The sequence below is a fragment of the Pan troglodytes genome, chromosome 1, assembly GCF_028858775.2.
Source record: "Pan troglodytes isolate AG18354 chromosome 1, NHGRI_mPanTro3-v2.0_pri, whole genome shotgun sequence".
NCBI classification, from domain to species: domain Eukaryota; kingdom Metazoa; phylum Chordata; class Mammalia; order Primates; family Hominidae; genus Pan; species Pan troglodytes.
In genome coordinates, this window is record NC_072398.2 from 120,280,492 (window position 1) to 120,307,231 (window position 26,740).

At 39.6% G+C, this 26,740-nt stretch overlaps 1 protein-coding gene and 1 long non-coding RNA gene across 5 annotated transcripts in view; one reads left to right on the forward strand and one right to left on the reverse strand.

Moving 5' to 3' along the window:
- Nucleotides 1-26,740, forward strand: part of LOC129144205 (uncharacterized) — a 50,770-nt gene that overhangs the window by 9,535 nt on the left and 14,495 nt on the right. The gene's annotated exons all lie outside the window — the stretch shown is intronic.
- CD53 (CD53 molecule) overlaps nucleotides 18,331-26,740 on the reverse strand; it is a 29,446-nt gene continuing 21,036 nt past the window's right edge. The window contains exons 4-9 of one of the 4 annotated variants that reach the window (XM_063798500.1): nucleotides 25,721-26,444; nucleotides 23,853-23,927; nucleotides 23,196-23,291; nucleotides 21,518-21,598; nucleotides 20,358-20,441; nucleotides 18,331-19,131 (exon numbers count right to left, since the gene is read on the reverse strand). In XM_063798500.1, coding sequence (XP_063654570.1) covers nucleotides 19,060-19,131; nucleotides 20,358-20,441; nucleotides 21,518-21,598; nucleotides 23,196-23,291; nucleotides 23,853-23,927; nucleotides 25,721-25,969 — 657 coding nt within the window. In that variant the 5' untranslated portion in view covers nucleotides 25,970-26,444 and the 3' untranslated portion in view covers nucleotides 18,331-19,059. The remainder of the gene's footprint in view (nucleotides 19,132-20,357; nucleotides 20,442-21,517; nucleotides 21,599-23,195; nucleotides 23,292-23,852; nucleotides 23,928-25,720; nucleotides 26,445-26,740) is intronic. The other 3 variants (XM_003308334.5, XM_009429624.4, XM_063798509.1) reach the window with 3 other exon arrangements.

Genomic DNA, 26,740 nt, shown 5'->3' on the forward strand with positions numbered 1-26,740 from the left:
GCACCTTATCATTAAGCAAGGTGTTTGTTGCAGAGTTTAGGATTTCTTTTGGTTTTGTATGTGTGTGTATTTATGTTTGTGTAGTGGAGGGGAGGTAGGTGTTTTTAGATACCTTTTATAAATTTAAGAAAGCCAATTTTTAAAGTAATTTTGTTAAAAGTTTTTAATTTTAAATTTCATTCAATGCATTTTGATATATTAAGATAATCTTACATATTTAATCTATCAATGAATTAAATCACATTTAATGATTTTTAAAACTAATGTATTTAATTTCTGAGACAAAATTATTTGAGCATAAAACACCATTTATATGTTGCTGGACAAATTCTGTTAGGATTTTGTTTAGGATTTGTATGTTATGAATAAGATGGTGCTATAATTTTCCTCTCTCATATTGTTCTTTGCAAGTTATAGATCTCAAACTAATCCCAGTCCCTTACCTATATTACCCCTTAGCTGATCTAATTTTTTTCCATAGCACATATAACTTTATAACATACTATAGAGTTTAACTGTTTACTACAGCTATTTTTTTATGTTGACCTCTCTCCAAAAACAAAACAAAACAAAACAAAAAAAACAAAAAAAAATAAGCTCCTTAAGGGCAGGGATTTTTGTTATGTGCATTGATATATGTCAAGCGCCCAAATTCCTGGCATATCATAAACTTTGAGTAAATATTTTAAATAAATGAGTTGAAGACAGAGATTGTGGTACAAATTACCCTATGCCCCTAATTGTGGTCAGTTTCTGCAGATGTTTCACGTGCACTTGAATATACAAATACACACATAACTTGTTACATAAATTTTACTTACACAATTTTGGGAGCTGGTTAAACAATCTCTGAAAAGACATTGTCTTCCCGTCTGATGTTAGAGCTGGAAGTCTGCAGGGTAAGCAATTGGGAAGGAAAGATGGATGGAAATTGGGAGAGAGTGGCAACAAGTAGGAACCAACTAATGTAAGTTGGAATCTGTGAGGACACACGAGCCCCTGTCAGTCCTCACTGCTCCAATAATGGATAATGTAGGTGTCCTGCAGGAGAAACTTTGTCCTGATGCTAAACATAACTCTGGCTCAGGAGTAGGAGAACCTGAAGGAGGATCCAGGAGAAGGGGAAACAATTGCTAGACTGGCTGCTGCCCACACCCACAAGGTGAGTCAGCAAATATGGTGGCTCTGCCCTGAACTCGCTAGTGTAAAAAAACATGACTGCAGTTTCACTATCATCCTCCAAATCTCATGTGAAAATATGTCTTGTGGCACACCCTAAGCAGGAAACATAATTTAGTTTAGACAAATTGGACAAAGTCACAGCAGGAGTTTACAAATTTGAAGTTTTATTTTTTTCCTTATGAGTTGACAGTTTTCTCGTTATAAAGTGACCCTCTTTATTTCTATAAATGCTGTTTGCCTTGAGGTCTATCTAATACAGCTTCATTGGCTTTTATTTGGTTAGTGCCTGCAAGACATATTTTTCCAACTATTCACTTTCAATTTCAGTATCTTTATGTTTTAGAGCTATCTCTTATAAACAGCATATATTGGAATTTATTTTTTAAACAGACAGTTTGGGGCAAGTTTTGTCTTTTTTATTTGTACATTTAGAATATTTACATTACTTATAATTACTAAGATGTTAGTGTTGACTCTTCTTATTTTTATTGCTTTCTATTTTCCAATCTTTTCAATATTTCTTTTTTGGTATCATTTTATATTACTTTGACCGAATTAGGTTTTACTTTTTATCATTTTTGAGTTTTATATGTTGTTTCTCTGCATTTACTGATTAGTTCATGTAACCACGCATATTTAATGTTAGTTGATGTAATGTGTTATTCGACCCTACAAGTCTAAAATTAATCAATATATTCGTCTTCTTTCCAGCAATGAAATTACATTTTAGCACTTTAACTTCATTTGCCACCTTTCCTGTGTCTACAATACTCTTAACTTTGCAAGATATTATTATCATTGTTTATAAAGTCAAAATATATTTAGATTATTTATATATTTATCATTTTACCAGGCTCTTCATTTTTTTCTGGTTTCAGACTTTTCATCTGGAATCACTTTCTGCCTAAAGTACATATTTTAGAATTTCTTTTAGTGAGTAAAGGAAATTCCTTTACCTGCTCTTGATAAACACATTCAGTTTTTGTTTTTTTGAAGGTCTACATTTCACATACATGCTAAAAGATATTTTCCACTACGTGTAAAATGTTACACTGACATTTATTTTCTCCTACCACATCAAAGATAGGCAACAGTCATCAAAGATGTGCTGTTGTCAATCAGCCATCTACTACTAGCTGTTGAGAAGACAGTTGACAATCTGTTGCTTTTTAAAAGTTAGTTTGTCTTTTTGTTTTCACAGCTTTTATTGTTTTTTAAATTTTTACCCTTGTGTGACATAATATCTAAAAAATGAATAAGACATAAATAGCATTTGAACAAGTAGTGATAAAAGAAACACTGGCCTTGTGTACAACACCCGGATCAAGAATGAAACATTACTGGCATCCCAAGAGTTTCCTGCATATTCCTTCACAATCACCACTTGTTCTCCTCCTCCATGGATAGTCACTGTTCTGACTTTATGATAGTGACTTTCTTCCTTTACTTTGTGCTTTTGCTGTTGGTGAGGGTATCCCTAAATAATACGGTTTTGTACATTTTTGAACATAGTAAGTAAATTTATTTATTTATTTATTTATTTATTTATTTATTTTTTGAGACGGAGTCTCGCTCTGTGGCCCAGGCTGGAGTGCAGTGGCGCGATCTCGGCTCACTGCAAGCTCCGCCTCCCGGGTTCACCCCATTCTCCTGCCTCAGCCTCCCGAATAGCTGGGACTACAGGCGCCTGCCTCCGCGCCCGGCTAATTTTTTTTTCTATTTTTAGTAGAGATGGGGTTTCACCGTGTTAGCCAGGATGGTCTCGATCTCCTGACTTCGTGATCCGCCTGCCTCGGCCTCCCAAAGTGCTGGGATTACAGGCTTGAGCCACCGCGCACGGCCGTAAATTTATTTTATAGCCTTTTTATTGTTTAATATTTTATTTGTAGGATTCATCTATGTTGTTAGAAATATTTGTAGCTTATTTTTACTATGTACTATAATTCCTTGTGTGGCTGTACCGTAATTTATTTGCCCATTGTAAGTTTATGATAATGTGGATGATTTCTAGTCACGGGTAGTTAAAAATAATGCTGCTACTGACATTCTTATACTTTCTTTTGGTGCACATAAACATGCATTTATGTTGAGTATATACTTAGGAATGGAATTGTTGGGTCATATCTTCAATTCTACTATGTAATGACATACTGTTGTGAAACATTGTTGTACCATGAAACATTTCCACCAGCAGTTAATCAGGTTTCCTGAGGCTCCATATCCTTGGTAAGATATGTATTATTTATATATCTGATCTTTTAATTATTTTTCTAATCTGATCAGTATTTTTTTTGAGACGGATTCTGGCTGTGTCACCCAGGCTGGAGTGCAATGGTGTGATCTCGACTCACTGCAACCTCTGCCTCCTGGGTTCAAGTGATTCTCCTGCCTCAGCCTTCTGAGTAACTGGGATTACAGGCGCCTGCCACCACACCCAGCTAATTTTACGATTTTTGTAGAGACGGGGTTTCACCACGTTGGTCAGGCTGGTCTCAAGCTCCTGACCTCAGATGATCCACCCACCTCAGCCTCCCAATCTAATCAGTATTTTATTGTGGTTTTTGTTTGCATTATCCCAGTGGCTGATGAGTTTAATCAGTTTTACATATTTATTAGCTATTTAGATTTCCTTTTCTTTTCTTTATTTTAGATTTTCCTTTTCTTCATGCCTTTTGCCACTTTTCCTTTTGGATTATCTGTCTTTTTCTCATTTATTTGTAGGAGTTGTCCCTTTTTTTCTTTTTCAACTTTTATTTTAGGTTCAGGGGATACATGCGCAGGTTTGTTACATGGGTAAATTGTGTGTTGCTGGGATTTGATGTACAAACAATTTTGTCACCCAGGGAGTAAGCATAGTACTCATTAGGCATTTTTTTGATCCTCACCTTCCTTCAAGTAACCCTTCACCCTCAAGTAACCACGGTGTCTGTTGTTCCTCTCTGTGTCCATGTGTACTTAATGATTAGCTCCCATAAAAGAAGTGAGAACATGCAATATTTTATTTCTGTTTCTGCATTATCCTAAGCAAGTCTGCTTAGGATAATGGACTCCAGAAGCATCCATGTCACTGCAAAGGACATAATGTTGTTCTTTTTTATGGTTGTGTTGTATTCCATAGTGTATAAGTACCACATTTTCTTTATCTAGTCCACTGTTGATGGGCATCCAGGTTGATTCCATGTCTTTGCTATTGTGAATAGTGCTGCAATGAACATACAAGTGTGTGTGTCTTTTTGGTAGAACAATTTATATTATTTTGGGTATATACCCAGTAATAGGATTGCTGGGTCGAAGGGTACTTCTGTGTTAAGTATTTTGAGAAGTCTGTAAACTGCTTTCCACAGTGGCTAAACTAATGTACATTCTCACCAGCAGTGTCTAAGTGTTCCCTTTTCTCTACAACTTCACCAACATCTGTTGTTTTTTGACGTTTTAGTAATAGCCATTCTGACTGGTGTGAGATGGTATCTTTTTTGATTTGCATTTCTCTAATGATAAGTGATGTTGAGCATTTTTCATATGGTTGTTGGCCACATGTATGCCTTCTTTTGAGAAGTGTCTGACCATATACTTTGTCCATTTTTAATGGGGTTGTTTTCTCCTTGTTAATTTAAGTTCCTTATAAATTCTGAATAATAAATTTTGTCAGATGTATAGTTTGCAAATGTTTTCTCTCATTCTGTAGATTGATCGTTTCTCTTGCTGTGCACAGGTACTTTAGTTTAATTAGGTCCCAATTGTCTATTTTTGGTTTTGTTTCAGTTGCTTCTGGGGACTTTATCATGAAATCTTTGCCAAGACCTATGTCTAGAATGGTGTGTCCCAGATTTTCTTCTAGGGTTTTAATTATAGTTTTACATCTCACATTTAAGTCTTTAATTTATCTTGATTTGATTATTGTATATGGTGAAAGAAAGAGGTCCAGTTTCAGTCTTGTGTATATGGCTAGCCAGTTATTCCAGCACCATTTGTTTAATAGGGAGTCCTTTCCCCATTGCTTGTTATTGTCAAAAATCAGATGGTTGTAGATGTGTTGCTTTATTTCTGGATTCTCTATTCTGTTCCATTAGTCTGTGTGTCTGTGTTTGTACCAGTATCATACTGTTTTGATTACTATAGTGTTGCAGTATAGTTTTAAGTCAGATTGTGTGATGCCTCCAGCTTTGTTCTTTTTGCTTATGATTGCTTTGACTATTTGGGCTCTTTTCTAGATCCATGTGAATTTTAGAATAGTATTTTCTAATTCTGTGAAAAATGACATTGGTAGTTTGATAGAAATAGCACTAATCTACAAATTGCTTTGGGCAGTATGGCCATTTTAACAATATTGATTGTTCCTATCTACGAGCATGGAATGTTTTTTGCATTGGTTTGTGTGGTCTCTGATTTCTTTCAGCAGTGTTTTGTAATTCTTTTTGTAGAAATCTTTCACCTCTGTGGTTAGCTGAATTCCTAAATATTTTATTATTTTTGTGGCTATCATGAATGGGATTACATTCCTGATTTGGCTCTCAGCTTGGACATCATTGGGGTATTGAAATGCTACTGGCCGGGTGCAGTGGCTCACACATGTAATCCCAGCCCTTCGGGAGGCTGAGGCAAGTGGATCACCTGAGGTCAGGAGTTTTAGACCAGCTTGGCCAACATGGTGAAACCCCATCTCTACTAAAAATACAAAAAGTAGCCACATGTGGTGGTGCATGCCTGTAATCCCAACTACTTGGGAGGCTGAAGCATGAGAATCGCTTGAACCCAGTAGGTGGAGGATACAATGAGCCAAGATCATGCCACTGCACTCCAGTCTGGGCGACAGAGCCAGACTCGGTCTAAAAAAAAATAAATAAGTAAAGGAAAGAAAGAAAAAAAAGAAATGCTACTGATTTTTTTACATTGGTTTTGTATCCTAAAACTTTACTTGTTTACCAATTCTAGGAGCCTTTGGGCAGAGACTATGAATTTTTCTAGGTATAGAATTATATTGTCTATGAAGAGAGATAGTTTGACTTGTTCTTTTCCAGTTGGGTGTCTTTTATTTCTTTCTCTTGCCTGATTGCTCTGGATGGAATTCCAGTACTATGCTGAATAGGAGTGGTAAGAGTGGGCATCCTTGTCTTGTGCTGGTTCTCAAGGGGAATGCTTCCAGTTTTTGCCCATTAGTATGATATTGGCTGTGGGTTTGTCATAGATAGCTCTTAATATTTTAAGGTACATTCCCTCATTGCCTAGTTTTTGAGGGCTTTTAATATGAAGGGGTGTTAATTTTTATCAAAAGCCTTTTCTGCATTTCTTGAGATGATCATGTGGTTTTTGTTTTTAGTTCTGTTTATGCGACGAATCACATTTACTGATTCATATATGTTGAAGCAAACCTTTTATCCCAGGGATAAAGCCCACTTGATTGTTTGGTAGATTACCTTTTTGATTTGCTGCTGGATTCAATTTGCTCGTATTTTGTTGAGGATTTTGTGTTTGTGTTCATCAGGTATATTGGCCTTAAGTTTTCTTTTTTCTTTTTATCTTTGCCAGGTTTTAGTATGAGAATGATGCTGGCCTTGTAGAATGAGTTAGGAAAAAGCCCCTCCTCCTCAATATTTTTGAGTAATTTTAGTAGAATTGGTACCACCTCTCCTTTATATATCTGGAAGAATTCAGCTGTGAATCTTTCTGGTCCAGGGCTTTTTCTGGTTGATAGGGATTTTAAAAAAATAACTCATTAAATTTTGAAACTCATTAATTGATCTGTTCAGGATTTCAGTTTCTTCCTACTTCAGTCTTGGGAGGTTGTATGCTTCTAAGAATTCATCCATTTCTTCTAGGTTTTCCAGTTTGTGTGCATAGAACTGTTCATAATAGTCGCCAGGTTATTTTTTCCCTGGGGGGTTGAGGGTAGCGTAAACTTTATCATTTCTTATTGTGTTTATTTGTATCTTCTTATTCTCATTTATTAATCTATAGTGAGCTACTGTTCCTGTTTATTCTTTTGGTGGACCAACTCTTGCCTTCATTGATATTTTGTGTGAATTTTCACATCTCAATTTCATTTACCTCAGCTCTGATTTTGGTTATTGCTTTCCTTTTGCTAGTTTTGGAGTTGGTTTGTTCTTATTTTTCAGTTTCTCTAGGTGTGATCTTAGGCTGTTAATTTGAGACCTTTCTAACATCTTGATGTAGATATTTAACACTATAAAATTTCTCCTTAACACTACTTTAGCTGTGTCCCAGATATTCTGGTATGTTGTATTTTTGTTTTCATTCATTTCAAAGAACTTTTTCAATTTTTGCCTTAATTTGATTCTTTACCCCAAAAGTCATCAGGAGCAGGTTGTTTAATTTTCATGTAATTATGTGGTTTTGAGAAATCGTCTTGGTATTTATTTCTATTTTTATTGCACTGTGGTCTTAGAGAGCATGGTTGGTATGATTTTCAGGTTTGTTTTGTTTTGTTTTGTTTTTTTTGAGACAGAGTCTCACTCTGTTGCCCAGGCTGGAGTGCAATGGCACGATCTCAGCTCACTCCAACCTCTGCCTCCTGGGTTCAAGCGATTCTCCTGCCTCAGCCTCCCAAGTAGCTGGGATTACAAGCCTGTGCTGCCATGCCCAGCTAACTGTTTTGTATTTTTAGTAGAGACGGGGTTTCACCATGTTGGCCAGCCTGGTCTTGAACTCCTGACCTCAGGTGATCCACCCACCTTAGCCTCCCAAAGTGCTGGGATTACATGCGTGAGCCACTGTGTCCGCCCCAGGGATTTTTTTTTTTTTTTGAGAATTGCTTTAAGACCGAATGTGTGGTTGATCTCAGAATATGTGCCATGTGTAGATGAGAAGAATGAATATTCTGTTTTCAGGTGGAGCATTCTGTCGATGTCTGTTAGGTCTGTTTTTTTCAAGTGTCAAGTTTAGATTCTAGATATCTCTCTTAGTTTTCTGCGTTGATGATCTGTGAAACTGTCAGTGGAGTGCTGAAGTCTCCCACTAATATTGTGTGGTTATCTAAGTCTCTTGGTAGGTCTCTAAGAGCGTGCTTAATGAATCTAGATGCTCCAATGTTGGGTGCATGTATATTTAGGATAGTTAAGTCTTCTTGTTGAATTGAACCCTTTATCATTATATAATGTCCTTTTTGATTGTTGTTGGTTTAAAGTCTGTTTTGTCTGATATAAGAATAGCTACCCCAGCTGGGCGCAGTGGCTCACACCTGTAATCCCAGCACTTTGGGAGGCAGAGGTGGGTGGATCACCTGAGGTCAGGAGTTCGAGACCAGCCTGACCAACATGGAGAAACCCCGTCACTATTAAAAATACAAAAATTAGCCAGGCGTGGTGATGCATGCCTGTAATCCCAGCTACTCGGAGACTGAGGCAGAAGAATCACTTGAACTCGGGAGGCGGAGGTTGCGGTAAGCCGAGATCGCGCCACTGCACTCCAGCCTGGGCAACAAGAGCGAAACTCCGTCTCAAAAAAAAAAAAAAAAAAAAAAAAAAAAGCTACCCCTGCCCTTTTTTGTTTTCTGTTTGCTTGATAGATCTTTCTCCATCCCTTTACTTTGAGCCTATATGTGTCATTGCATGTGAGATGACTCTCTTGAGGACAGTATAGAGTTGGGTCTTGCTTCTTTATTCAACTTGCCACTCTGTGTCTTTTAAGTGGGGTGTTTAGCCCATTTACATTCAAAGTTAATATTAATATGTGAGAATTTTATTCTGCCATTACGTTGTTGGCTGGTTGTTATGTAGACTTGATTGTATAGTTCCTTTATAATGGCAGTAAGCTCTATGTATTTAAGTGTGTTTTTGTGGTGACAGGTATTAGGCTTTCATTTCCATGTTTAGCCCTCCCTTAAGGACCTCTTGTAAGGCAGGTCTGGTGGTAACAAATTTTCTTAACATTTGCTTTCCTGAAATGGATTTTATTTCTCATTTGCTTATGAAGCTTAGTTTGGCTAGATACGAAGTTCTTGGTTGGATTTTTTTTTTTTCTTTAATGATGCTGAATATAGGCCCCCAACCTTTTCTGGCCTGTAAGGTTTCTGCTAAGAGGTCCACTGTTAGCCCATGTACATGACCTGCCCCTTCTCTCTAGCTGCCTTTAAGATTTTTTCTTTCACATTGACTTTGGAGAATCTGATGACAATGTGGCTTGGGGATGGTCATCTTGCATAATATCTTACAGGGGTTCTCTGAATTTCCTGAACTTGTGCGTTGACGTCTCTAGAGATGTTGGGAAAATTTTCGTGGACAATATCCTTAAATATGTTTCCAAAGTTACTTGCTCTCTCTCAATCTCTTTCAAGAATCCAATGAGTTGGGTCTCTTTTACATAATTTCATATTTCTTAGAGGTTTTGTTCATTTTCTTAAAATTTTTTTTTATTTTTATCTGCTTGTATTGATTCAAAAGAATGGTCTTTGAGTTCTGAGATTCTTTGAGTTCTGAGATTCTTTCCTTAGCTTGGTCTATTCTGATATTAATGCTTCCAATTACATTATGAAGTTCCTGTGCTAATTTTTCATTTCAGAAGTTCAGTTTGGTTCTCTCTTAAAATGAATATGTCCTCTCTCAACTCTTGAACCATTTTACTGTTTTCTGTGGATTGAGTTTCAACCTTCTGTATCTCAATGAGCTTCCTTGACATTGAGATTCTGAATTCTATGTTATTTCAGTCATTTCAGTCTGGTTGAGAACCATGGCTGGGGAGCTAGTGTGATCATTTGGAGGTATGAAGACACTCTTGCTTTCAGAGTTGCTGGAGTTATTGCACTCGCACTTTCTCACCTGTGTAGGCTGATGTTCTTTTAATCTTTAAAGTTATTGTCTTTTGAATGGGGCTTTTTGCTTTTATATTCTTCACCATCATGCCCAGACTCCCCAAAGCTTTCTATATTTGTCTTTTACATCTAAATATTTAATTCACTTGAAATTGATTTACAAATTGCTGTGATGTGAGATAGGAATCAAAACTTATTCTTTTTATATAGAATTTCTGTTTTCCCAGGAACATTTGTTGAAAAGACCCTTCTTTTATCATCTCTCTGAAAGGTCACCGTGATATAAATCAAACATATTAGCATTTTGAAATATAAACAAGTTGGGCACTAGTTAAAGCAGTAAAGGCAAATTGTATTCAGTAATAACTATTGCAGTAGGGGAGAGAACCACATGTCATCTGAGTTCAACTCTGTTGAAACAAAAGGCAAGAGATTTTTTTAACATCTAGAGTATGCTAATAGTAAGGTGCTGAAGGATGTTAAAGTGGGTTGGTGTGTGTGAGTAGGCCATCTGGGTTTACTAATTGGCACTTAACTGGAAAAGAAAAAAACTTCTCAAAACTTTTTTGTGTGTGTGTGAGATGGAGTTTCACTCTGTCACCCAGGCTGGAGTGCCGTGGTGCAATCTCGGCTCACTGCAACCTCTGCATCCCGGATTCAAGCAATTCTCTGCTTCAGCCGCCTGAGTAGCTGGAATTACAGGTGTGTACCACCAAGCCCAGCTAATTTTTTTTTGTATTTTTAGTGGAGAGGGGGTTTCACCATCTTGGCCAGGCTGGTCTTGAACTCCTGACCTCGGCCTCCCAAAGTGCTGGGATTACAGGCGTGAGCCACTGCGCCTGGCTCAAATCTTAATCACAGGAGGCAGTGGTGGAAGTTGGAGCAAGATGCCCACCAAAATTAAGTCCTTATCCTCCCACAGAGACTGACAGTTAGTTATCTCCCTTAATGTTTGCATTTCTAAAATCTCTGAGAAGAAAATTCTGGTAGAACATTTACATCTCAAAGGGTAGCAAAAAATATATAATTGCAAGCCTTCTAAAGTCAATGTTTTAAGAGGAGGTTCAGGGATCTACTTACCTTCACCAGGTTTTGGCTGGAACAAACAGGAAATTATCCCATCATTTTTGAGCTTTCTTAAAGCTCAAAAGGGGGATTTGGCTATTTTTCAAGACATGACCTTAGGCTGCTAGAAGCCATGCTAGAGTATGGTCAGGTCTCTTAGTGCAGGGGTTTGGACTGAGTTGTTATATGCTGAGAGTTCTTTTGTACTTCTCAGCATGGGGCCTCTTTAAGAACTCTAATATATTCTACTGGTCTGTTTAACCTGTCCCTGAAACAACATAAACTATTATAATTTCCATACTATTGTAATAACCTTAAAATATGTATCAATATTTTTAAAGTAAGTTCTCCAACTTGGTGTTTTTTCTTCAAGAGCATCCCAGTTGTTTTGACCTTTTGTATTTACATGTAAATTTTAGAATCAGCTTGTTCAAGTTCCATTAAAAAAGTTTGTTGGGATTTTTTTTTGAGACTGCATTGAATCTATAGCCCAATTTGGAAAGAATGGACATATATAAAATATTGAGTCTTCCTATTAGTGAGTATGATAGTTTCCTGTGGGTATACATCTTCAGGATATAGCTCTCTTCTTTAGAATTCCAATCAAATTAGAATATTTTCTGTGTAAAGGTCTTGTACATCTTTTTCAGGTTTATTTATTTATTTTTTTGATGCAATCATAAATGTTCTCTCTCTCTCTTTTGAGACAGGATCTCACCCTGTCACCCAGGCTGGAGTGCAGTGGTATAATCATGGCTCACTGCAGCCTTGAACTTCTGGGCTCAAGTGATCTTCCTGCCTCACCTTCCTGAAGAGCTGGGACTACAGGCATGAGCCACCATGTTTGGCTTTTAATTTTTCTTTGGTAGATATGGGGTCTCGCTATGTTGACTAGGCTGGTTTCAAATGCCTGGCCTCAAGCAATCCTCTGCTTCAACCTCTCAAAGTGCTGGCATTATAGGCATGAGCCACCATGTCTGTTGTCTCTTTTTTATTTTATGTTTCTGGTAAGTAGAAATACAGTTGGCTTTAGTATATTGATTTTATACCCAATAACATTGCCAAAATCTCTTATTAATTCTTACAGTTTATCTGTAAATGTTTACATTTTATCTAGTTGTTTTGTGGTCTTCTCTTCCTTCTTTCTTTCTTGTCTTCCTTTAGTGAAGATTTTTCTCTGATGATATGATTTAGTTTCTTGCTTTTTATTCCTTGTGTATCCATCATATGTTTTTGCATGAGACTTGCAAATACTATCTTATATCCCATTATTTTAACCTGATAACAACTTAACACTCTCTGCATTTAAAAAAAGCAAAAAGAAAACTAATAAAACCTCTATGCCTTAACTTCATCCTTCTGCTCTTTAACTTTTTGTTTTTACTTATATCTTATTGTACTGTCTATGTCTTAAAAGTTATTGTAGTTATTATTTTTGATTTGTTTCATTATTTAGTCTTCCTACTTAGGATAAAAGTAGTTTATACACCACAGTTACAGTGTTATAATATTCTCTGTCTTTTTGTGTACTTACTATTACCAGTGAGCTTTGTATCTTCATATGATTACTTATTGCTCATTAACATCCCTTTCTTTCTGTTTGAAGTACTCCCTTTAGCATTTCTTGTAGGACAGAACTGGTGTTGATGAAATCCCTCAGCTTTTGTTTGTCTGGGAAAGTCTTTATTTTGCCTTCATTTTTGAAGGATATTTTTGCTGGTTATACTATTCTAGGGTAGATTTTTCTCCTTCAGCACTTTAAATATGTCATGCCACTCTCTCTTGGCCTGTAAGGTTTCCACCGAAAAGTCTGCTACCAGATATATTGGAGCTCCATTGTATGTTATTTGTTTCTTTTCTCTTGCTGCTTTTGGAGTCCTTTCTTTGTCCTTGATCTTTGGGAGTCTGCTTATTAAATGCCTTGAGGTAGTCTTCTTTGGATTAAGTCAGCTTGGTGCTCTATAATCTTCTTATACTTGGATATTGATATCTTTCTCTAGGTTTGGGGAATTCTCTGATATTATCCCCTTGAATAAACTTTCTACTTCTATCTCTTTCTCTACCTCCTCTTTAAGGCCAATAACTCTTAAATTTGCCCTTCTGAGGTTATTTTCTAGATCCTGCAGACATGCTTCCTTGTTTTTTATTCTTTTTTTAAATCTCCTCTGACTGTATTTTCAAATAGCCTGTCTTCAAGCTCACTAATTCTTTCTTCTTCCTGATCAGTTCTGCTACTAAAAGATTCTGAAGCATTCTTTAATATGCCAATTGCATTTTTCAGCTCCAGAATTTGATTCTTTTTAATTATTTTAATCTCTTCATTAAATTTATCTGATAGAATTCCTAATTCCTCCTCTGTGTTACCCTGAATTTGTGTTTCCTGAAAACAGTTATTTTGAATTCTGTCTGAAAGCTTGCATATCCCTGTTTCCCCAGGATTGGCCCCTGCTGCCTTCTTTAGTTTTTTTGGTGAGGTCATGTTTTCCTGGATGGTGTTGATTCTAATAGATGTCCTTTAGTGTCCGAGCATAGAAGAGTTAGGTATTTATTGTTGTCTTCACTGTCTGGGCTTGTTTGTACTTGTCCTTTTTGGGAAGGCTTTTCAGATATTCAAAAGGACTTGAGTGTTGTAATCTAAGCTGTATCTGCTTTAGGGGCACCTCGAGCTCAGTAATACTGTGGTTCTTATGGACTCATAGAAGTACTACTTTGATGGTCTTGGATAAAATCGGGGAGAATTCCCTGGATTACCAGGCAGAGAATCTTGTTCTCTTCCCTCACTTTCTCCTAAACTAAGGGATTCTCTCTCTCTTTCTGTTCTGAGCCATCTAAACCTGGGGATGGAGTGACACAAGCACGCCTGTGTCACTCTATGACCACCACTATGACTGTGCTGGGTCATACCTCAAGCCAGCACAGCACTGAGTCTTGCCCAAGGCCTGCTGTAACCACTCCCTGACTACTGCCTATGTTCACTTAATGCCCTGGGGCTCTACAATCACAGATGGCAAAGCCAACCAGGCCTGCGTCCTTCTCTTCAGAGTGCCAAGTCCCTCTAGACCCTGGGTGGTTCCAGAGGTGCTGTCTGGGAGTCAGGGACTAGAGTGGAAAACCTTAGAACTCTAGCTGATATTCTATTGTACTGTGACTGAGCTGGCATTCAAACCATAAGACTCAGTTTTCCCCACTCTTCCCTCCCCTTTCCAAAGGAGAGGAGCCTCACCCTGTAGCCACTACCACCACAAGCCATAGGGAGTACTGCCAGACTACTGCTAATGTTCCTTTAAGGTCCAAGTACTCATAAGTCAGCTTGTGGTGAATGCTGCCTGTCTTGGGACTCACCCTTCAGGGCAGTGGGCTCCCTTCTGGCCCAGGGCAGGTCCAGAGATGCCGTTCAAGAGTTGAGTCCTGGAATCAGGGACCTCAGGAGCCTACTTGGTGCTCTATTCCCCTGTGCCCATGCTGGTACTTAAGGTGCAAGACAAAGTCTCCTTTACTTTTCCCTCCGCTTTTCTCAAGTAGAAGGAGTTTCAGCCAATAGCCACCACAGCTAGCCATGTGCTGAATCTCACCTGAAACAAGCAAGTCTCAGAAGGTCACCCAAAGCCCTGGACATAGTAACTTGGTTTCACTGCTGGTTATTCAGAGCCTGGGGGCTTTTCACTTAGCAGGTGATGAATGTTGCCAGGACTGGGTTCTTCCCTTCAAGGCAATGGATTCCCTTCTGGCCCAGAGGTTGTCTAGAAATGCTATCCAAGAGCTAGGGCCTGAAACAGGGACCTGACAACTCTGACCGGTGTCCTATCTGCTGTGGCTGACCTGGTATCCAAGATGCAAAACAAGTCCTCCTCTCTCTTCCCTCCCCTCTCATTAAGCAGAAGGAAGGTGTCTCTTTCGAAGCTGTGAGCTGTGCAGCCTGGGGTTAGGTGAAGGGTGATGCCAGCACTCTCTTAGCCACCCCAGCTGGTGTCTTAGTAGGTCACATGCCCCTCCCAGTCCACTGTCTCTGGGCCTGGTTCAATGCTAGGACTTACCTAAGATTTGCAATCCTTATGGCCTAGACTGCCTTCCAAGTTTACTTAGAAACACATAGCACTGTAGCTGTTGGTGATGAGGTTTGCAGGAATTCAAGTTTTGACAATTGGAATTGGCGATTTCCCTCTGGTTAGGGCTGATTTAAATGCTCCCTCCATGGGCAGGCACCAGCAGAGTTTGGTCCAGTTTCCTTTCTGCTCTAACGGGATGGCACTGAGTTCAGTGCCACACAATTGCTGTGTTCTCCCTCCGCCGGCACCCAGAGACACTCTCTGCATCATGCTGCTGCTGCCAGGAGTGGCATTAGAGATTCAAAACTGTTTTACTCACCTCTCCAGCATGACTTTCAGTGATACCAACTTAACAGCAGGTCCTATGAGGACTCACCTAATTTTTGGTTCATACGAAGGTGTTTTTTTGTGTTAGTTAGTTGTTAAATTGGTGTCCTTGGATGGGGAGGGGAAACTGGTATTCTAGTCCACCATCTCGCTATACCTTCTATCTTTTGTTTATAATTCAAGGAACACATTGTTATAACTTTTATGAAATCAGTGGTCATTTATATTTTCCACATATTTACATCTTCTCTTTGATCCTTCTTGTATTTCAGACGTTCCGAGATCACTGTTTTTAATGCCTGAAATTTATTTAGAATTCTTTCTTTCTTCTTTCTTCCTTTCTGTCTGTATTTCTTTTTGTCTTTTTTTTTTTAAGTGATTGATTTAGTTTGATTTGATCACTGTAAGGAAGGGTTAGCATGCTATTAAGGGATGTTTCTTGCCTTTGTTCCACAAAGCCTTATTATGAAAGGTTTACATATACCCATTTAAAAGGTAAATCTAAGCATGCTTCTTTTAAGATGCACTATGTGCTGTATTATTTTGGTGAGTAAAACAAAATGAGAATGGCAAGAGGCAGGCTGGAGAGCTAAGAGTGAGCCATCTCATGTAGGGCTTGACAGCTATAATAAATAAAAAATCTAGACTTTATCCTAAGAACAACAGAGTCATTGAAGAGTTTCAAGCATAAAAGTGTCATTATTACATTTATGTTTTAGAAATATTACTTTGGCTGCTATATGCAGAATGGTGTAGATAAGGGCCAATGGTGAATACTAGAAAAGCAGATAGTAGACTATTGAAGGAATACAGGCAAGTTAATGAAATAGGGAAAATTAATGAATTTGGTGATACTTGGTGGGTGAATCCTCAGAGCTTCATGACTGACTGTGACTTGTTTTTGGGAGTAAAGGACAGGCTAGAGTTAAAGACAAAGCCTAGGCTTCTGGCTAGGAAAACTAGGTGGGTGATGTTATCACTCACTCATATGGGGAACAAAGAAGAGAAGCAGATTTGGAAGATAGAATGATAAGTTTCATTTTGTGCATGTTTAATGTGAGATACTTTTGAAACTTGTGATACTCAAGAGAATGTCTCACCGGGGACGGTGCCTCACGCCTATAATCCCAGCACTTTGGGAGGCCAAGGCAGGTGGATCATCTAAGGTCAGGAGCTTGAGACCATCCTGGCCAACATAGTGAAACCCTGTCTCTAGTAAAAATACAAAGATTAGCCAGGCGTGGTGGTGTGCCCCTGTAATCCCAGCTACTTAGGAGGCTGAGGCAGGAGAATTGCTTGAACTAGGGAGGCAGAGGTTACAGTGAGCCAAGATCAGGCCTCTGCACTCCAGCCTGGCCACAGAGTGAGACTCCATCTAAAAAAAAAAAAAAAAGGCCAGGTGCGAGGTGGCTCACACCTGTAATCCCAGCACTTTGGGAAGCCAAGGTGGGCAGATCACAAGGTCAGGAGTTCGGGACCAGCCTGACCAAAATGCTGAAACCCCATCTCTACTAAAAATACAAAAATTAGCCAGGAGTGGTGGCGTGTGCTTGTAATCTCAGCTACTTAGGAGGCTGAGGCAGGAGAATCACTTGAACCCAGGAGGTGGAGGTTGCAGTGAGCCAAGATTGCACCACTGTACTCCAGCCTGGGCAACAGGAGCAAAAAACTCTGTCTCAGAAACAAACAAACAAACAAACAAAAACAAAAAACAAACAAACAAACAAAAAACAGAGAGAGAGAATGTCTCCTCTGCTACTTCTTTGTCTCAGGAAAATGCAAAAGTTGTAGGTTTTTCTACAGACTACCACTGAAATACTAATTTTTTTAAAAGGAGAGGGGAGATGATACATAAAACTTCAGGAACAGAAACCAGTTTTTCTCTATTCCTTTCTGTGACTTCTCTACATTTGGCTCCCTATTAGATATGGTCTTATTTTCTGCCTTACAAAGTGTGGTTATATGTAGATAATTAAATTTAGCTTATAGACAATTCAATTTAGCTTCTTTTTTTGACCAAACAAATATGGTGGGGTTGGCAACCTCTTAGATGACCTCCAGTGATCTCTATGTGCTACAGATTTATACCCTTGTCTATAATCTCCTTTTTTTTTTTTTTGAGTGTGAGCTGAACAATTCAACTCACTTTTTAAAAACAGTATATGGCAGAACTGATGTGGTGGCACATCTGGGGTTATAAAAAAAAACCGTGGCGTGGCTCACACCTGTAATCCCAGCACTTTGGGAGGCTGAAGCGGGTGGATCACCAGAGGTCAGGAGTTCAAGACCAGCCTGGCCAACATGGTGAAACCCCATCTCTACTAAAAACACACAAAAAATTAGTCAGGCATGGTGGCACACACCTGTGGTCCCAGTCAGGAGGCTGAAGCAGGAGAATTGCTTGAACTTGCGAGGCAGAGGTTGCAGTGAGCCGAGATTGTGCCACTGGACTCCAGCCTATGTGACAAAGTGAGTCTCCATCTCAAAACAACAACAACAAAAACAACAAACTGTGGCTTCTGTTTTGGGTGCCGAATCTCATGCCCTTTCTTGGATGTCTTTAAATGGGGGGAAGCCAGCTTCCATGTCATAAGGAAGCCCCGTGGAAAGGCACAAGTGGCAAAGATCTGAGGCTTGCCAACAGCGATGTGAGAGAGCCTGAAAGTAGATCCTCTTTCAGTTGAGCCTTAAGGTTACTGCAGCCCAGGCTGACATGTTGATTGCAGTTACGTGAGAGACTGTGAACCAGAATCACCCAGCTAAGCTGCTCCTAGATTCCTGACCCACAAAAACCATGAGATAATAAATGTTTGTTGTCCTCAGCCACTAAATTTTGGAGTAATATTTTATGCAGCAGGAGACAATTAATACACCTGGTTTGGTGCATTAATCAGGGTAATCAGGCTGGGTCATGGAAGGAGTGTTTGATATATAGGAATGTTGTGATTGAGATAATAAACTGTTTTATTTATTGAAGAGTAAAATAGTACATTAACAAAATCTTATCTGATAGAGAGAGAATACCAGAAGTCTTCTTACTGTGATTATCAGCTAAGTGACTGGTTGAAGTCAGGATATAAATCACTGGATAGTTTTTTTCTGGAAAGACTTAGAACACATCAATAAGGCCCTCTAATAAAGAAATTGAAATGAGATCTTGCCCTTTGGAGAAAGAGAACTGTGTAATTCCTGTAGCCAGGGCTCTTAGTCAAAGAGAAACAGAGGGTTGTGACAATGGTCCAGTGAGCCTGGCCCCAGAACTCCCTTCAACTAGTCTCTTGCTTGACTTTGGGGAGAAGACTGGGCATTATTTAGAGGCTGGAGACTAATTCGACAATGGGAAGATGCAAAAATTCATATCCTGGGTTCACCCTTTGATGTTGGGCCATTAGATCCAGTTTCTCTTTGCCTCTCTTGTCTAAAAGATGCTCAGATATTAGTTTCACCACTTTGAGAGACATGGCTGCTGCCATCAGTGAGTGAAAGATTGTCTTGCTGCCTGAGATGGGATATGCCTGGCCAACACCCACTTCTCTGGTTGTATAAGACAGGGACCTAAAAAGGGAAAGGATGGGAGGAGGATCATCCCGCAGTGATCATGTAGGGCTTCATGCTATAAATGGTTTTGCATTTCCATAGATGAAACAAGTCTCTTCACCACAGGACCACTGCAGATCATAGCCCTATGGTCTGGCTGGTTTTGTCAATCTGGCAGTTCAGGGTCAGTGCAAAGGACATCCCCAACACCTGTGAAAAGAGTTGGGAAAATTTGAAGTCTTCATAAGAAAAGCCATTTCTTTCACAATGCCTGGGATTGGCCTCTGAGAAAAAGAATGTATCCGTTACACTGAAACCACCCTTCCAACCATTACTTTCAAGTCTCTCTCAGGATCTCTTTCCTTTGGTTAAAGAATAGCAGTGAGGAGAGAAACGGGGTCAATGATGACAAGATAACAGGCTGTAAAGTACTGGAGCATGTTTTATCTTCTGAGGAAGTCACAGAAGCCCTGCTGCTAGGATGGTCATATTCTGCTCACTGAACACTGTGCAATGAGTTATCTCTATCCACGCTCTGTGCCTCCTTTGTTTCCAAACAGAGAAAAATCATTTTCTCTGAGCTTCCTGGTTGAGTTTTAACTAATCTATGATATACCCAACACTTGGGTAGAAAAATGTTAGAAATATCACATTATTTTTGTCCTTTTTTATTAAAAAGGACAAAAAACTACCCTCAATTCACCCATCACTTGTCAAACTAAGCACAGAAACAAAGAGGAAATTGATTACAATTTTCGTCATCAGCCCCTTAACATGCAAGATCAGGTTTTCAAATGAAATACTTTATCAATTCGTATTTTTCAGACCAGCTGAGGAGGGATCACAGTGGGATTCTGCTTGGTGGCTTTTTGTTTGACTGTGAATCATGTGAATCACTCATATCTCTGAGGAATGAATTGACCAGAGAGATGTTCTTTTTTTTTTTTTTTTTTGGAGACAGTCTCGCTCTGTCGCCCAGGCGGGAGTGCAGTGGCGCGATCTTGACTCACTACAAGCTCCGCCTCCCGGGTTCACGCCATTCTCCTACCTCAGCCTCCCAAGTAGCTGGGACTACAGGCACCTGCCACTACGTCTGGCTAATTTTTTGTATTTTTAGTAGAGACGGGGTTTCACCATGTTAGCCAGGATGGTCTTGATCTCCTGACCTCGTGATCTGCCTGCCTCGGCCTCCCAAAGTGCTGGGATTACAGGCGTGAGCCACCACGCCCGGCCAAGAGATGTTCTTATAGCACATTTTCTATATACCTTAAAGCAAATTGTTAATTACATTATTTGCTACTTGGCTGGGGGAATTCATATACTAGTAAAAATAGCTAACATTTATTGTGTAAATACTGTGTACCTGGTATTATTCTGAAATCTTACCTGACTTAACTCATGTAATCCTCACAATAACCCTGTGGTTAAGCTCTTACCTCAATCACACATACACAGATGGTGATGATTCCGATATACAGGAAATTGGAATGAAACCACAGTCTTGCTTTCGCATAGCAACCCTAGAAGACATTTCAGTTACAAATGATGCTACTCTATAATTCCACCATATCAAGAGGAAGTATTTGGAAGATACAGTGCTTTGCATTTTGCTTTATGTAATACAAAGAGGCTTAGGTATTATATTTTTATTTTCTTTGCATGAATGAAGAAATAGGCATAAGGTGGGAAATATTAAACTAGAGACTTTTCTGGTGGTGTTATCATTACAGTGGTAACTAATGTAGAAGTCCTAGATCCTTACCCGCTGAGTTAAACTAGCTTCTAAGAGGCAGGTCAGCAACTGACATCCTACTGTCTTTGAACATTCAGTGCTGACCAGAGATTAACATAGGGCATGCAATACTAAAATTGGTTTGCATTTCACTTTCTGCTTCAACATTCAGTAAATCCATCATAGCCCTACCAAGCGCCAGGGCAGTTGCTGGTCAATGGTTGTCCTAGTCTTTCTCCACAAACCTGAAAAATCCTGGAGATTTCCAAACCCCTTCAGGAGCAGATAACATGAGGAGACAAGACCTCAGGGATTCGGTCTAGTTGGAAGATAGTTGTGGCTTCTTCTCAGAGCCTATTCTGGAGGTCCAAATTAATTGGACAGGTTGTTTCAGTAGTTCCACTAACTCTGTCTCCCTCAACTCCTTACTCCTTCACCTATGATTCATTTCCCTAAGGGGCTGGATTCTGCCATCTCCAAGGAAGAAGAGCAGAGAAAGAGGGAGAGGGAGAAACTTTTCTATCTCAACCCTATACATTTCACTTTTAACCATAAGGAGACCTACTTCTTGCTTAAGAAATATCTAGACACAACCCTCTCCTACTTTCACACAAAAGTAACTGTTCCCCTCTAATGTAATAGTCTAGTGTAGCAAGATCAATCACAGTGTCTCTAGTCTAAATGAGTTTGTTCGTATGTTTTTCTGACTTTTCTAATTACCCAAGGTTGTTGCCCTGGCCTCTCTTTTATTCAAGGTCCCCTGTTTCTCAATAGAAGGTCTAGGTCCTCTGTGACTGCAGTTTCCAAGGTAATTAAACATTTAAACAAAGAGGTCAATAACAGAAACATTGCCGACAAAATTACCTCCACTTTTCGATCTGAGGGGCAAGATGCTGGTGGGCCACTGGTCCAATCACTCGTGCCATTTATACCACAACACTGCAGCTAAAAGCCAAACCCCCAAAATGATGATGGTTAGAAAGTCAACAGTGAAAAAAAGCTGTGGACCTTAGAGGAAAAGGTGTGCCCTTCAGATCTGACTCTATAGCAGAAGTCCAGAATTGGTCTGATTGCTATGGGCTCCTTAAAACAAAGTGCTTTCTAATCTGTTATACCATTTCATTCACATAAGATCCCTGTGGAGTAGAGACCCCTGTGCTTAATCTAGTCACATTTTACAAATCAAGAATAAGGCACCCAGGGACTGCATAATGGAGGGATTAGGCTGACCACCCCTGGACCCACCAACCAGTCTTAAGATCACAGAAAGGAGGACCATCAGACATTATGTACCTGCTTACATGATGCAACAGGAAGTGACAGCTATGGCAATCTTACCACAAAACAAAAACCACATCAAACTTTTAAGTTCGTGGGGCTTATGGGAGACAGAGACTCTCTGATACCAAAATACTCGAGGAAGCAACTAGCCTGATCTAGAGAGTGGAGAAGTCTAAAGGACAAATAGCCTAATTTCTTTCCACAAAGAGCAAGAACAAAGAGGTGTACTATTATAGATTAAAAGATAAATAGAGAGACCTATCATTCAAATATAAACACATAGGCCTTGTTAAGATCTTGATTTGAACAAGTCAATTAAAATTTTTTGAGAAAATTAGGGAAATTTAATTATAGACTTTATTAGTGGTATTAAGAAATTATAAAATTTTAGGTGTATTAAAAAGAAGTTCTTTTATATTTAGTGGGTGAAATAATATATTGTCTAGTATTTGCTTTAACATATTCTAACGAAAAAAGTGTGGGGAATTAGATGAGATGACACTGGAAAATATTAACTATTGAAGAATTGGGAGATTCATTTTTCTGTTTTTCTCTTTTGTGTATTTCTAAAAATTATATAATAAAAAGTTTTCTAAACTGAATTAAAAAAATAAAGAATTGGAGATCTAAATAAGTTAAGTGACTTCCCCAGGGCTACCCAATTCTGGTCTCCAGGCTCTAATTCCTGTGCCATTTCTTCTACTCCACACTAAGCCGGTGTGCTTTCATAGTGGTACTGTTTTGAGACACAAATAGATTATACTGGTGCAAGGCTCCATCTTTATCTCCCAACACATCATGTCAGGAATGCAGAGCTTGTATATGCTGTACATATACATGTTTGTGGGTGGAAACAGCACATGAGGAATGGGATGTTGGTGGGCTAGGTAACAAGCCTGATTTGGGCAACTCGGGAACTCAATGGCAATTTCTTGTGTTATACAATGCTGTTTTCAGTAAAATTTTGGAAAATACATAAACTAATCCAGTTTGCTGTGTTTGGGTCTTCTTCACATCCTAGCAGAACTTAGAAAATAAACCTATTCATGTTAGAAAAGGATGAAAGAGAGAATGTAGAGAACTTTGTACTAATCAGACTAATTACTGGGCTCCCATGTTTGTGATAGCCAAGGCATTATTCTGGGATTCAGGGATGTGGACCTTAGATTCTGAAACTTCCAGAAAAAGGAACTAGCCCCCAAGGATTTAGGCTTGAAAATGAAGTCTGGGCTGATCTGAAGAGGATTCCACCTGTACTCACAAATGACTGGATGGAGTCCCACGCTGCCTTGGTGCTATTGTCTGAGTGGTAACGGTGGATGCTGTCGGTCAGACCCTTAGCCACATACTCATTCAGCTGGGCAGGCACATTCCAGCAGAGGAGACATGGTAAAAAGCAGGTGAGTTCAAGGAATAAGGAATTTCCAGTATAGGTTAGTGGTTCCACTTGCTCTTCCCTTCCAAATGGTCTCCTCAGAACTAAGGGTGAGGGGAGGCTGTTTATCTATGGGCATACATGCTGAGCATGAGGTGGCATTGAAGGAAGAAGTATTTAGTAGGCTTGCTTCCTTCTAGAGCTCTGGCTTTACAAAGGAGGAAAAGGAGCAATTAAAGCAAGGGCTATCCTTAGGCACTGAGGCAGACATTCTCTCCTGCCAAACACACAGAGGAAAGCAAGTAGAGGAAGAGACACTTGTTTTACTGCTCTTTCCAGGCACCCCTCAAGATACCACTCAGATACAATCTCTTTCATACAAATTTTTTCTCCCCCAATTACAATTACTCTCTGTTTCCTCTATCCTTCCACTTCATTTCTATCTCTATTATAGAACTTATTCTATAATTTTGTACCAACTTCTCCACTGCATACTCCCCACTTTCAGTATTAAGACAATAAGTTGTTGTCTTTATAACTTACCTTCTGTTCATATACAAAGAGCAGGATGGCCAAGGTCACCTCAGCAAGGAGGATAATCAGCAGCAGGATGAAGAACTGGGACAAAGCAGATACATTCTCACAGCACTGATCCCCATTCTCGTCCCACTCCCACTCAGCTCTGGGAGCATCCAGGGGCATTTGCACACGTACGGGGTGTTCCTGTTCTGCCTCCTCAGGCCGTTGTAAGCCTTCTTTTGTTTTGTGAAAATGTGTGTTCTTTTTCTACAATTAGACTCTAGAGGGCAGATCAACTGTCTTCTTTGCTCTTTCCTACCTGCTGTGCCTATCAGAGCACTACATGCGTAATACATACACACCACCACCTGTTGAATAAGTTAAGCAATTTTGACATCTGCCTATTGAAGCAGTTAAGCAAAAGGTTGGTAAACTAGATCATTTGGGGCCTGGTCCTTTCTACAAGATCAGGGATACCTCTGGGTGGAGGACTGCTGGTAGTGGCTGAGAGGAGCCCTGTACAATGCTAGAAAGAAGGGTCCTAGCCATGGTTCTAACTCATATTTGTTTCCAGCTTTCGATGCTTACTCCTTTTATGCTAATAACACACAACAGAAAACATTTTCACTTATTCCTTCTCCTTCACCTTTTTTACCCCAACATTAATTTTGACTGCTTAAAACATTTACCTTACCCCATGTCTGCTATCTTCCATCCTTTGCCATTAGTCTGAGAACTATCTGAGAAGAGGGACTTTTAAAAAAATTCTTTCTCTTGGCTCCAGTTTAAGAGTTGACCCATACAGACTGGGCACAGTGGCTTACGCCTATAATCCCAACACTTTGGGAGGCCGAGGCAGGTGGATCACCTAAAGTCGGGAGTTAGAGACCAGCTTGACCAATATGGAGAAACCCTGTCTCTACTAAAAATTCAGAATTAGCTGGACATGGTGGCGCATGACTGTAATCCCAGCTACTCGGGAGGCTGAGGCAGGAGAATGGCTTGAACCCGGGAGGCGGAGGCTGTGGTGAGCTGAGATCATGCCATTGCACTCCAGCCTGGGCAACAAGAGTGAAACTCCATCTCCAAAACAACAACAACAAGAAAAAAACAAAACAAAAAACCACCACCAAAATGTTGAACCATAATGGAAAAAAGATTAACCAAATGACTTAAGGAAGAACCAAAGTGATTAGAAACCCACGCCTATTGGTAGAGTGGCACCGTTACACCAAGCTCTGTTCTGGGAACACTACAGAAATGTAGAGCTCAGTGCTCTACAGGCACTGTGCTTACAGGCAAAACCTAAGCCTTAAGGTACTCCTCAGGATAGTACCTGATAGGGAACATGCAAAAGGCTGTAGCATCTCTCACATTAGACCTCAATGGCTGCAGCCAGAGCCCTCACCTAAGTTGGATCTCTCTACGGAGTATCTTGTGCAGACATGAGTTAAGGAAGCATCCTTTGGCATTTGGGGAGGAAAGAGTCTAGAAATTATTTTCCATTAGTTAGCGACTCTCAGTCAGAATCTGAAAGTACATAATAATAGCTAGCATGAGGAGGATTTTGGAAGATGGATGACACCTGATTTCATCCAGACATAAAGAAAAAATAAAATGCTATAAAGGGGAATTACAATAATGACAAAAGTCATTATTAGCAATGTAAAAATGGCTACAAGGGGGATAGCAATGCCCTCTTTCACCTGTCCATGGGACCCTAGTCATACATAATATACTATTGGTCTGGGCAGACTTGGCTGATCTGAGGTACCAATCTCATTTTCCTGTGATCTTTCTGTGCCTATAAGTGATCTACCAATAAACATCTTGCCTGGGATTTAGGCACCATCTCCCTGACTTGGGGCACCACATCTGCTGTAAGGACTCACCGACATAAGCAGACACTTGTTTTCCTTGATAGAGCCCATGCAGCCCAGGAAGGCAACTACCATGATAATAGAGCCCACGATGACAAACACATTGCCCAGCGTGAGGGAGGGGAGGTTATGGAAGAGCACTCCGAAATTGTTGTGGATCAGCAGGTAGATCCCAAAGCCCAAAATGCAGCAGCCACAGATCTGAAAGGAAGAATCCCACAACATCCTGAAGCAAAATGTGGTTCTTGGGTATCTCCTCATATTCTCACTTCCTTGAGATCAGAATCACTTTATTTTTAACTGGCTCAATCAAGAGTCTCATGAACAATTTCTTTACCAAACTTTTCCGTGCTTACATTGGAGAGGCAATCTCAGCTTTCTCATGTGGAGACCTACTCACAACTCTTCCTACCCATCTCCAGATACCAAGGAAAGATCACTTCTGTGAGCCACACAATATCTTCACCATATATAGGTCTAACTTCTTGTTCCTTATCTTTTCAGTCGTTCACACATGGCTTTCTCTGTAGAAACCATGACCATGTAGAGAAGATGCCCTGCTTGAGGAAGCTCATCTTGCTAGGCAGAAAACTAGAGAAGTCAAACTTATAATAATCTTCTCATATACACAAGTACCAACCCATCCTATATCTGAAATTCAATTGCTGAATTTTGTACAGTGAAACCTCCCTGGAAAGGGTGACTTTCCTTTCAATCACTTATTGTTTCAAGGAATCTAGAAAAAAAGACAAGAAAAACAGAGGCACTCAATATCCAGAGCACAGTCTCAGGTTTCTCACCTATATATGTTAGCTATGAGTAGTAGTAAACTAAAGCCCTCAGAGAGAAACAGCACCTCCATTAATAACTGCACTGGTACCTTTCAATTTTGCAGGTTTATTCTGTGGCAGGAAGAGGGGAAAAATTATTACTCCTTTGTTTCTAGGATGGTTGTGCTGGACATGACCCAAACACGCATGCATTTTACCCCACACCAGCCTCTTCAGTAGAGGAATGAGGAGAGCTTAGCTG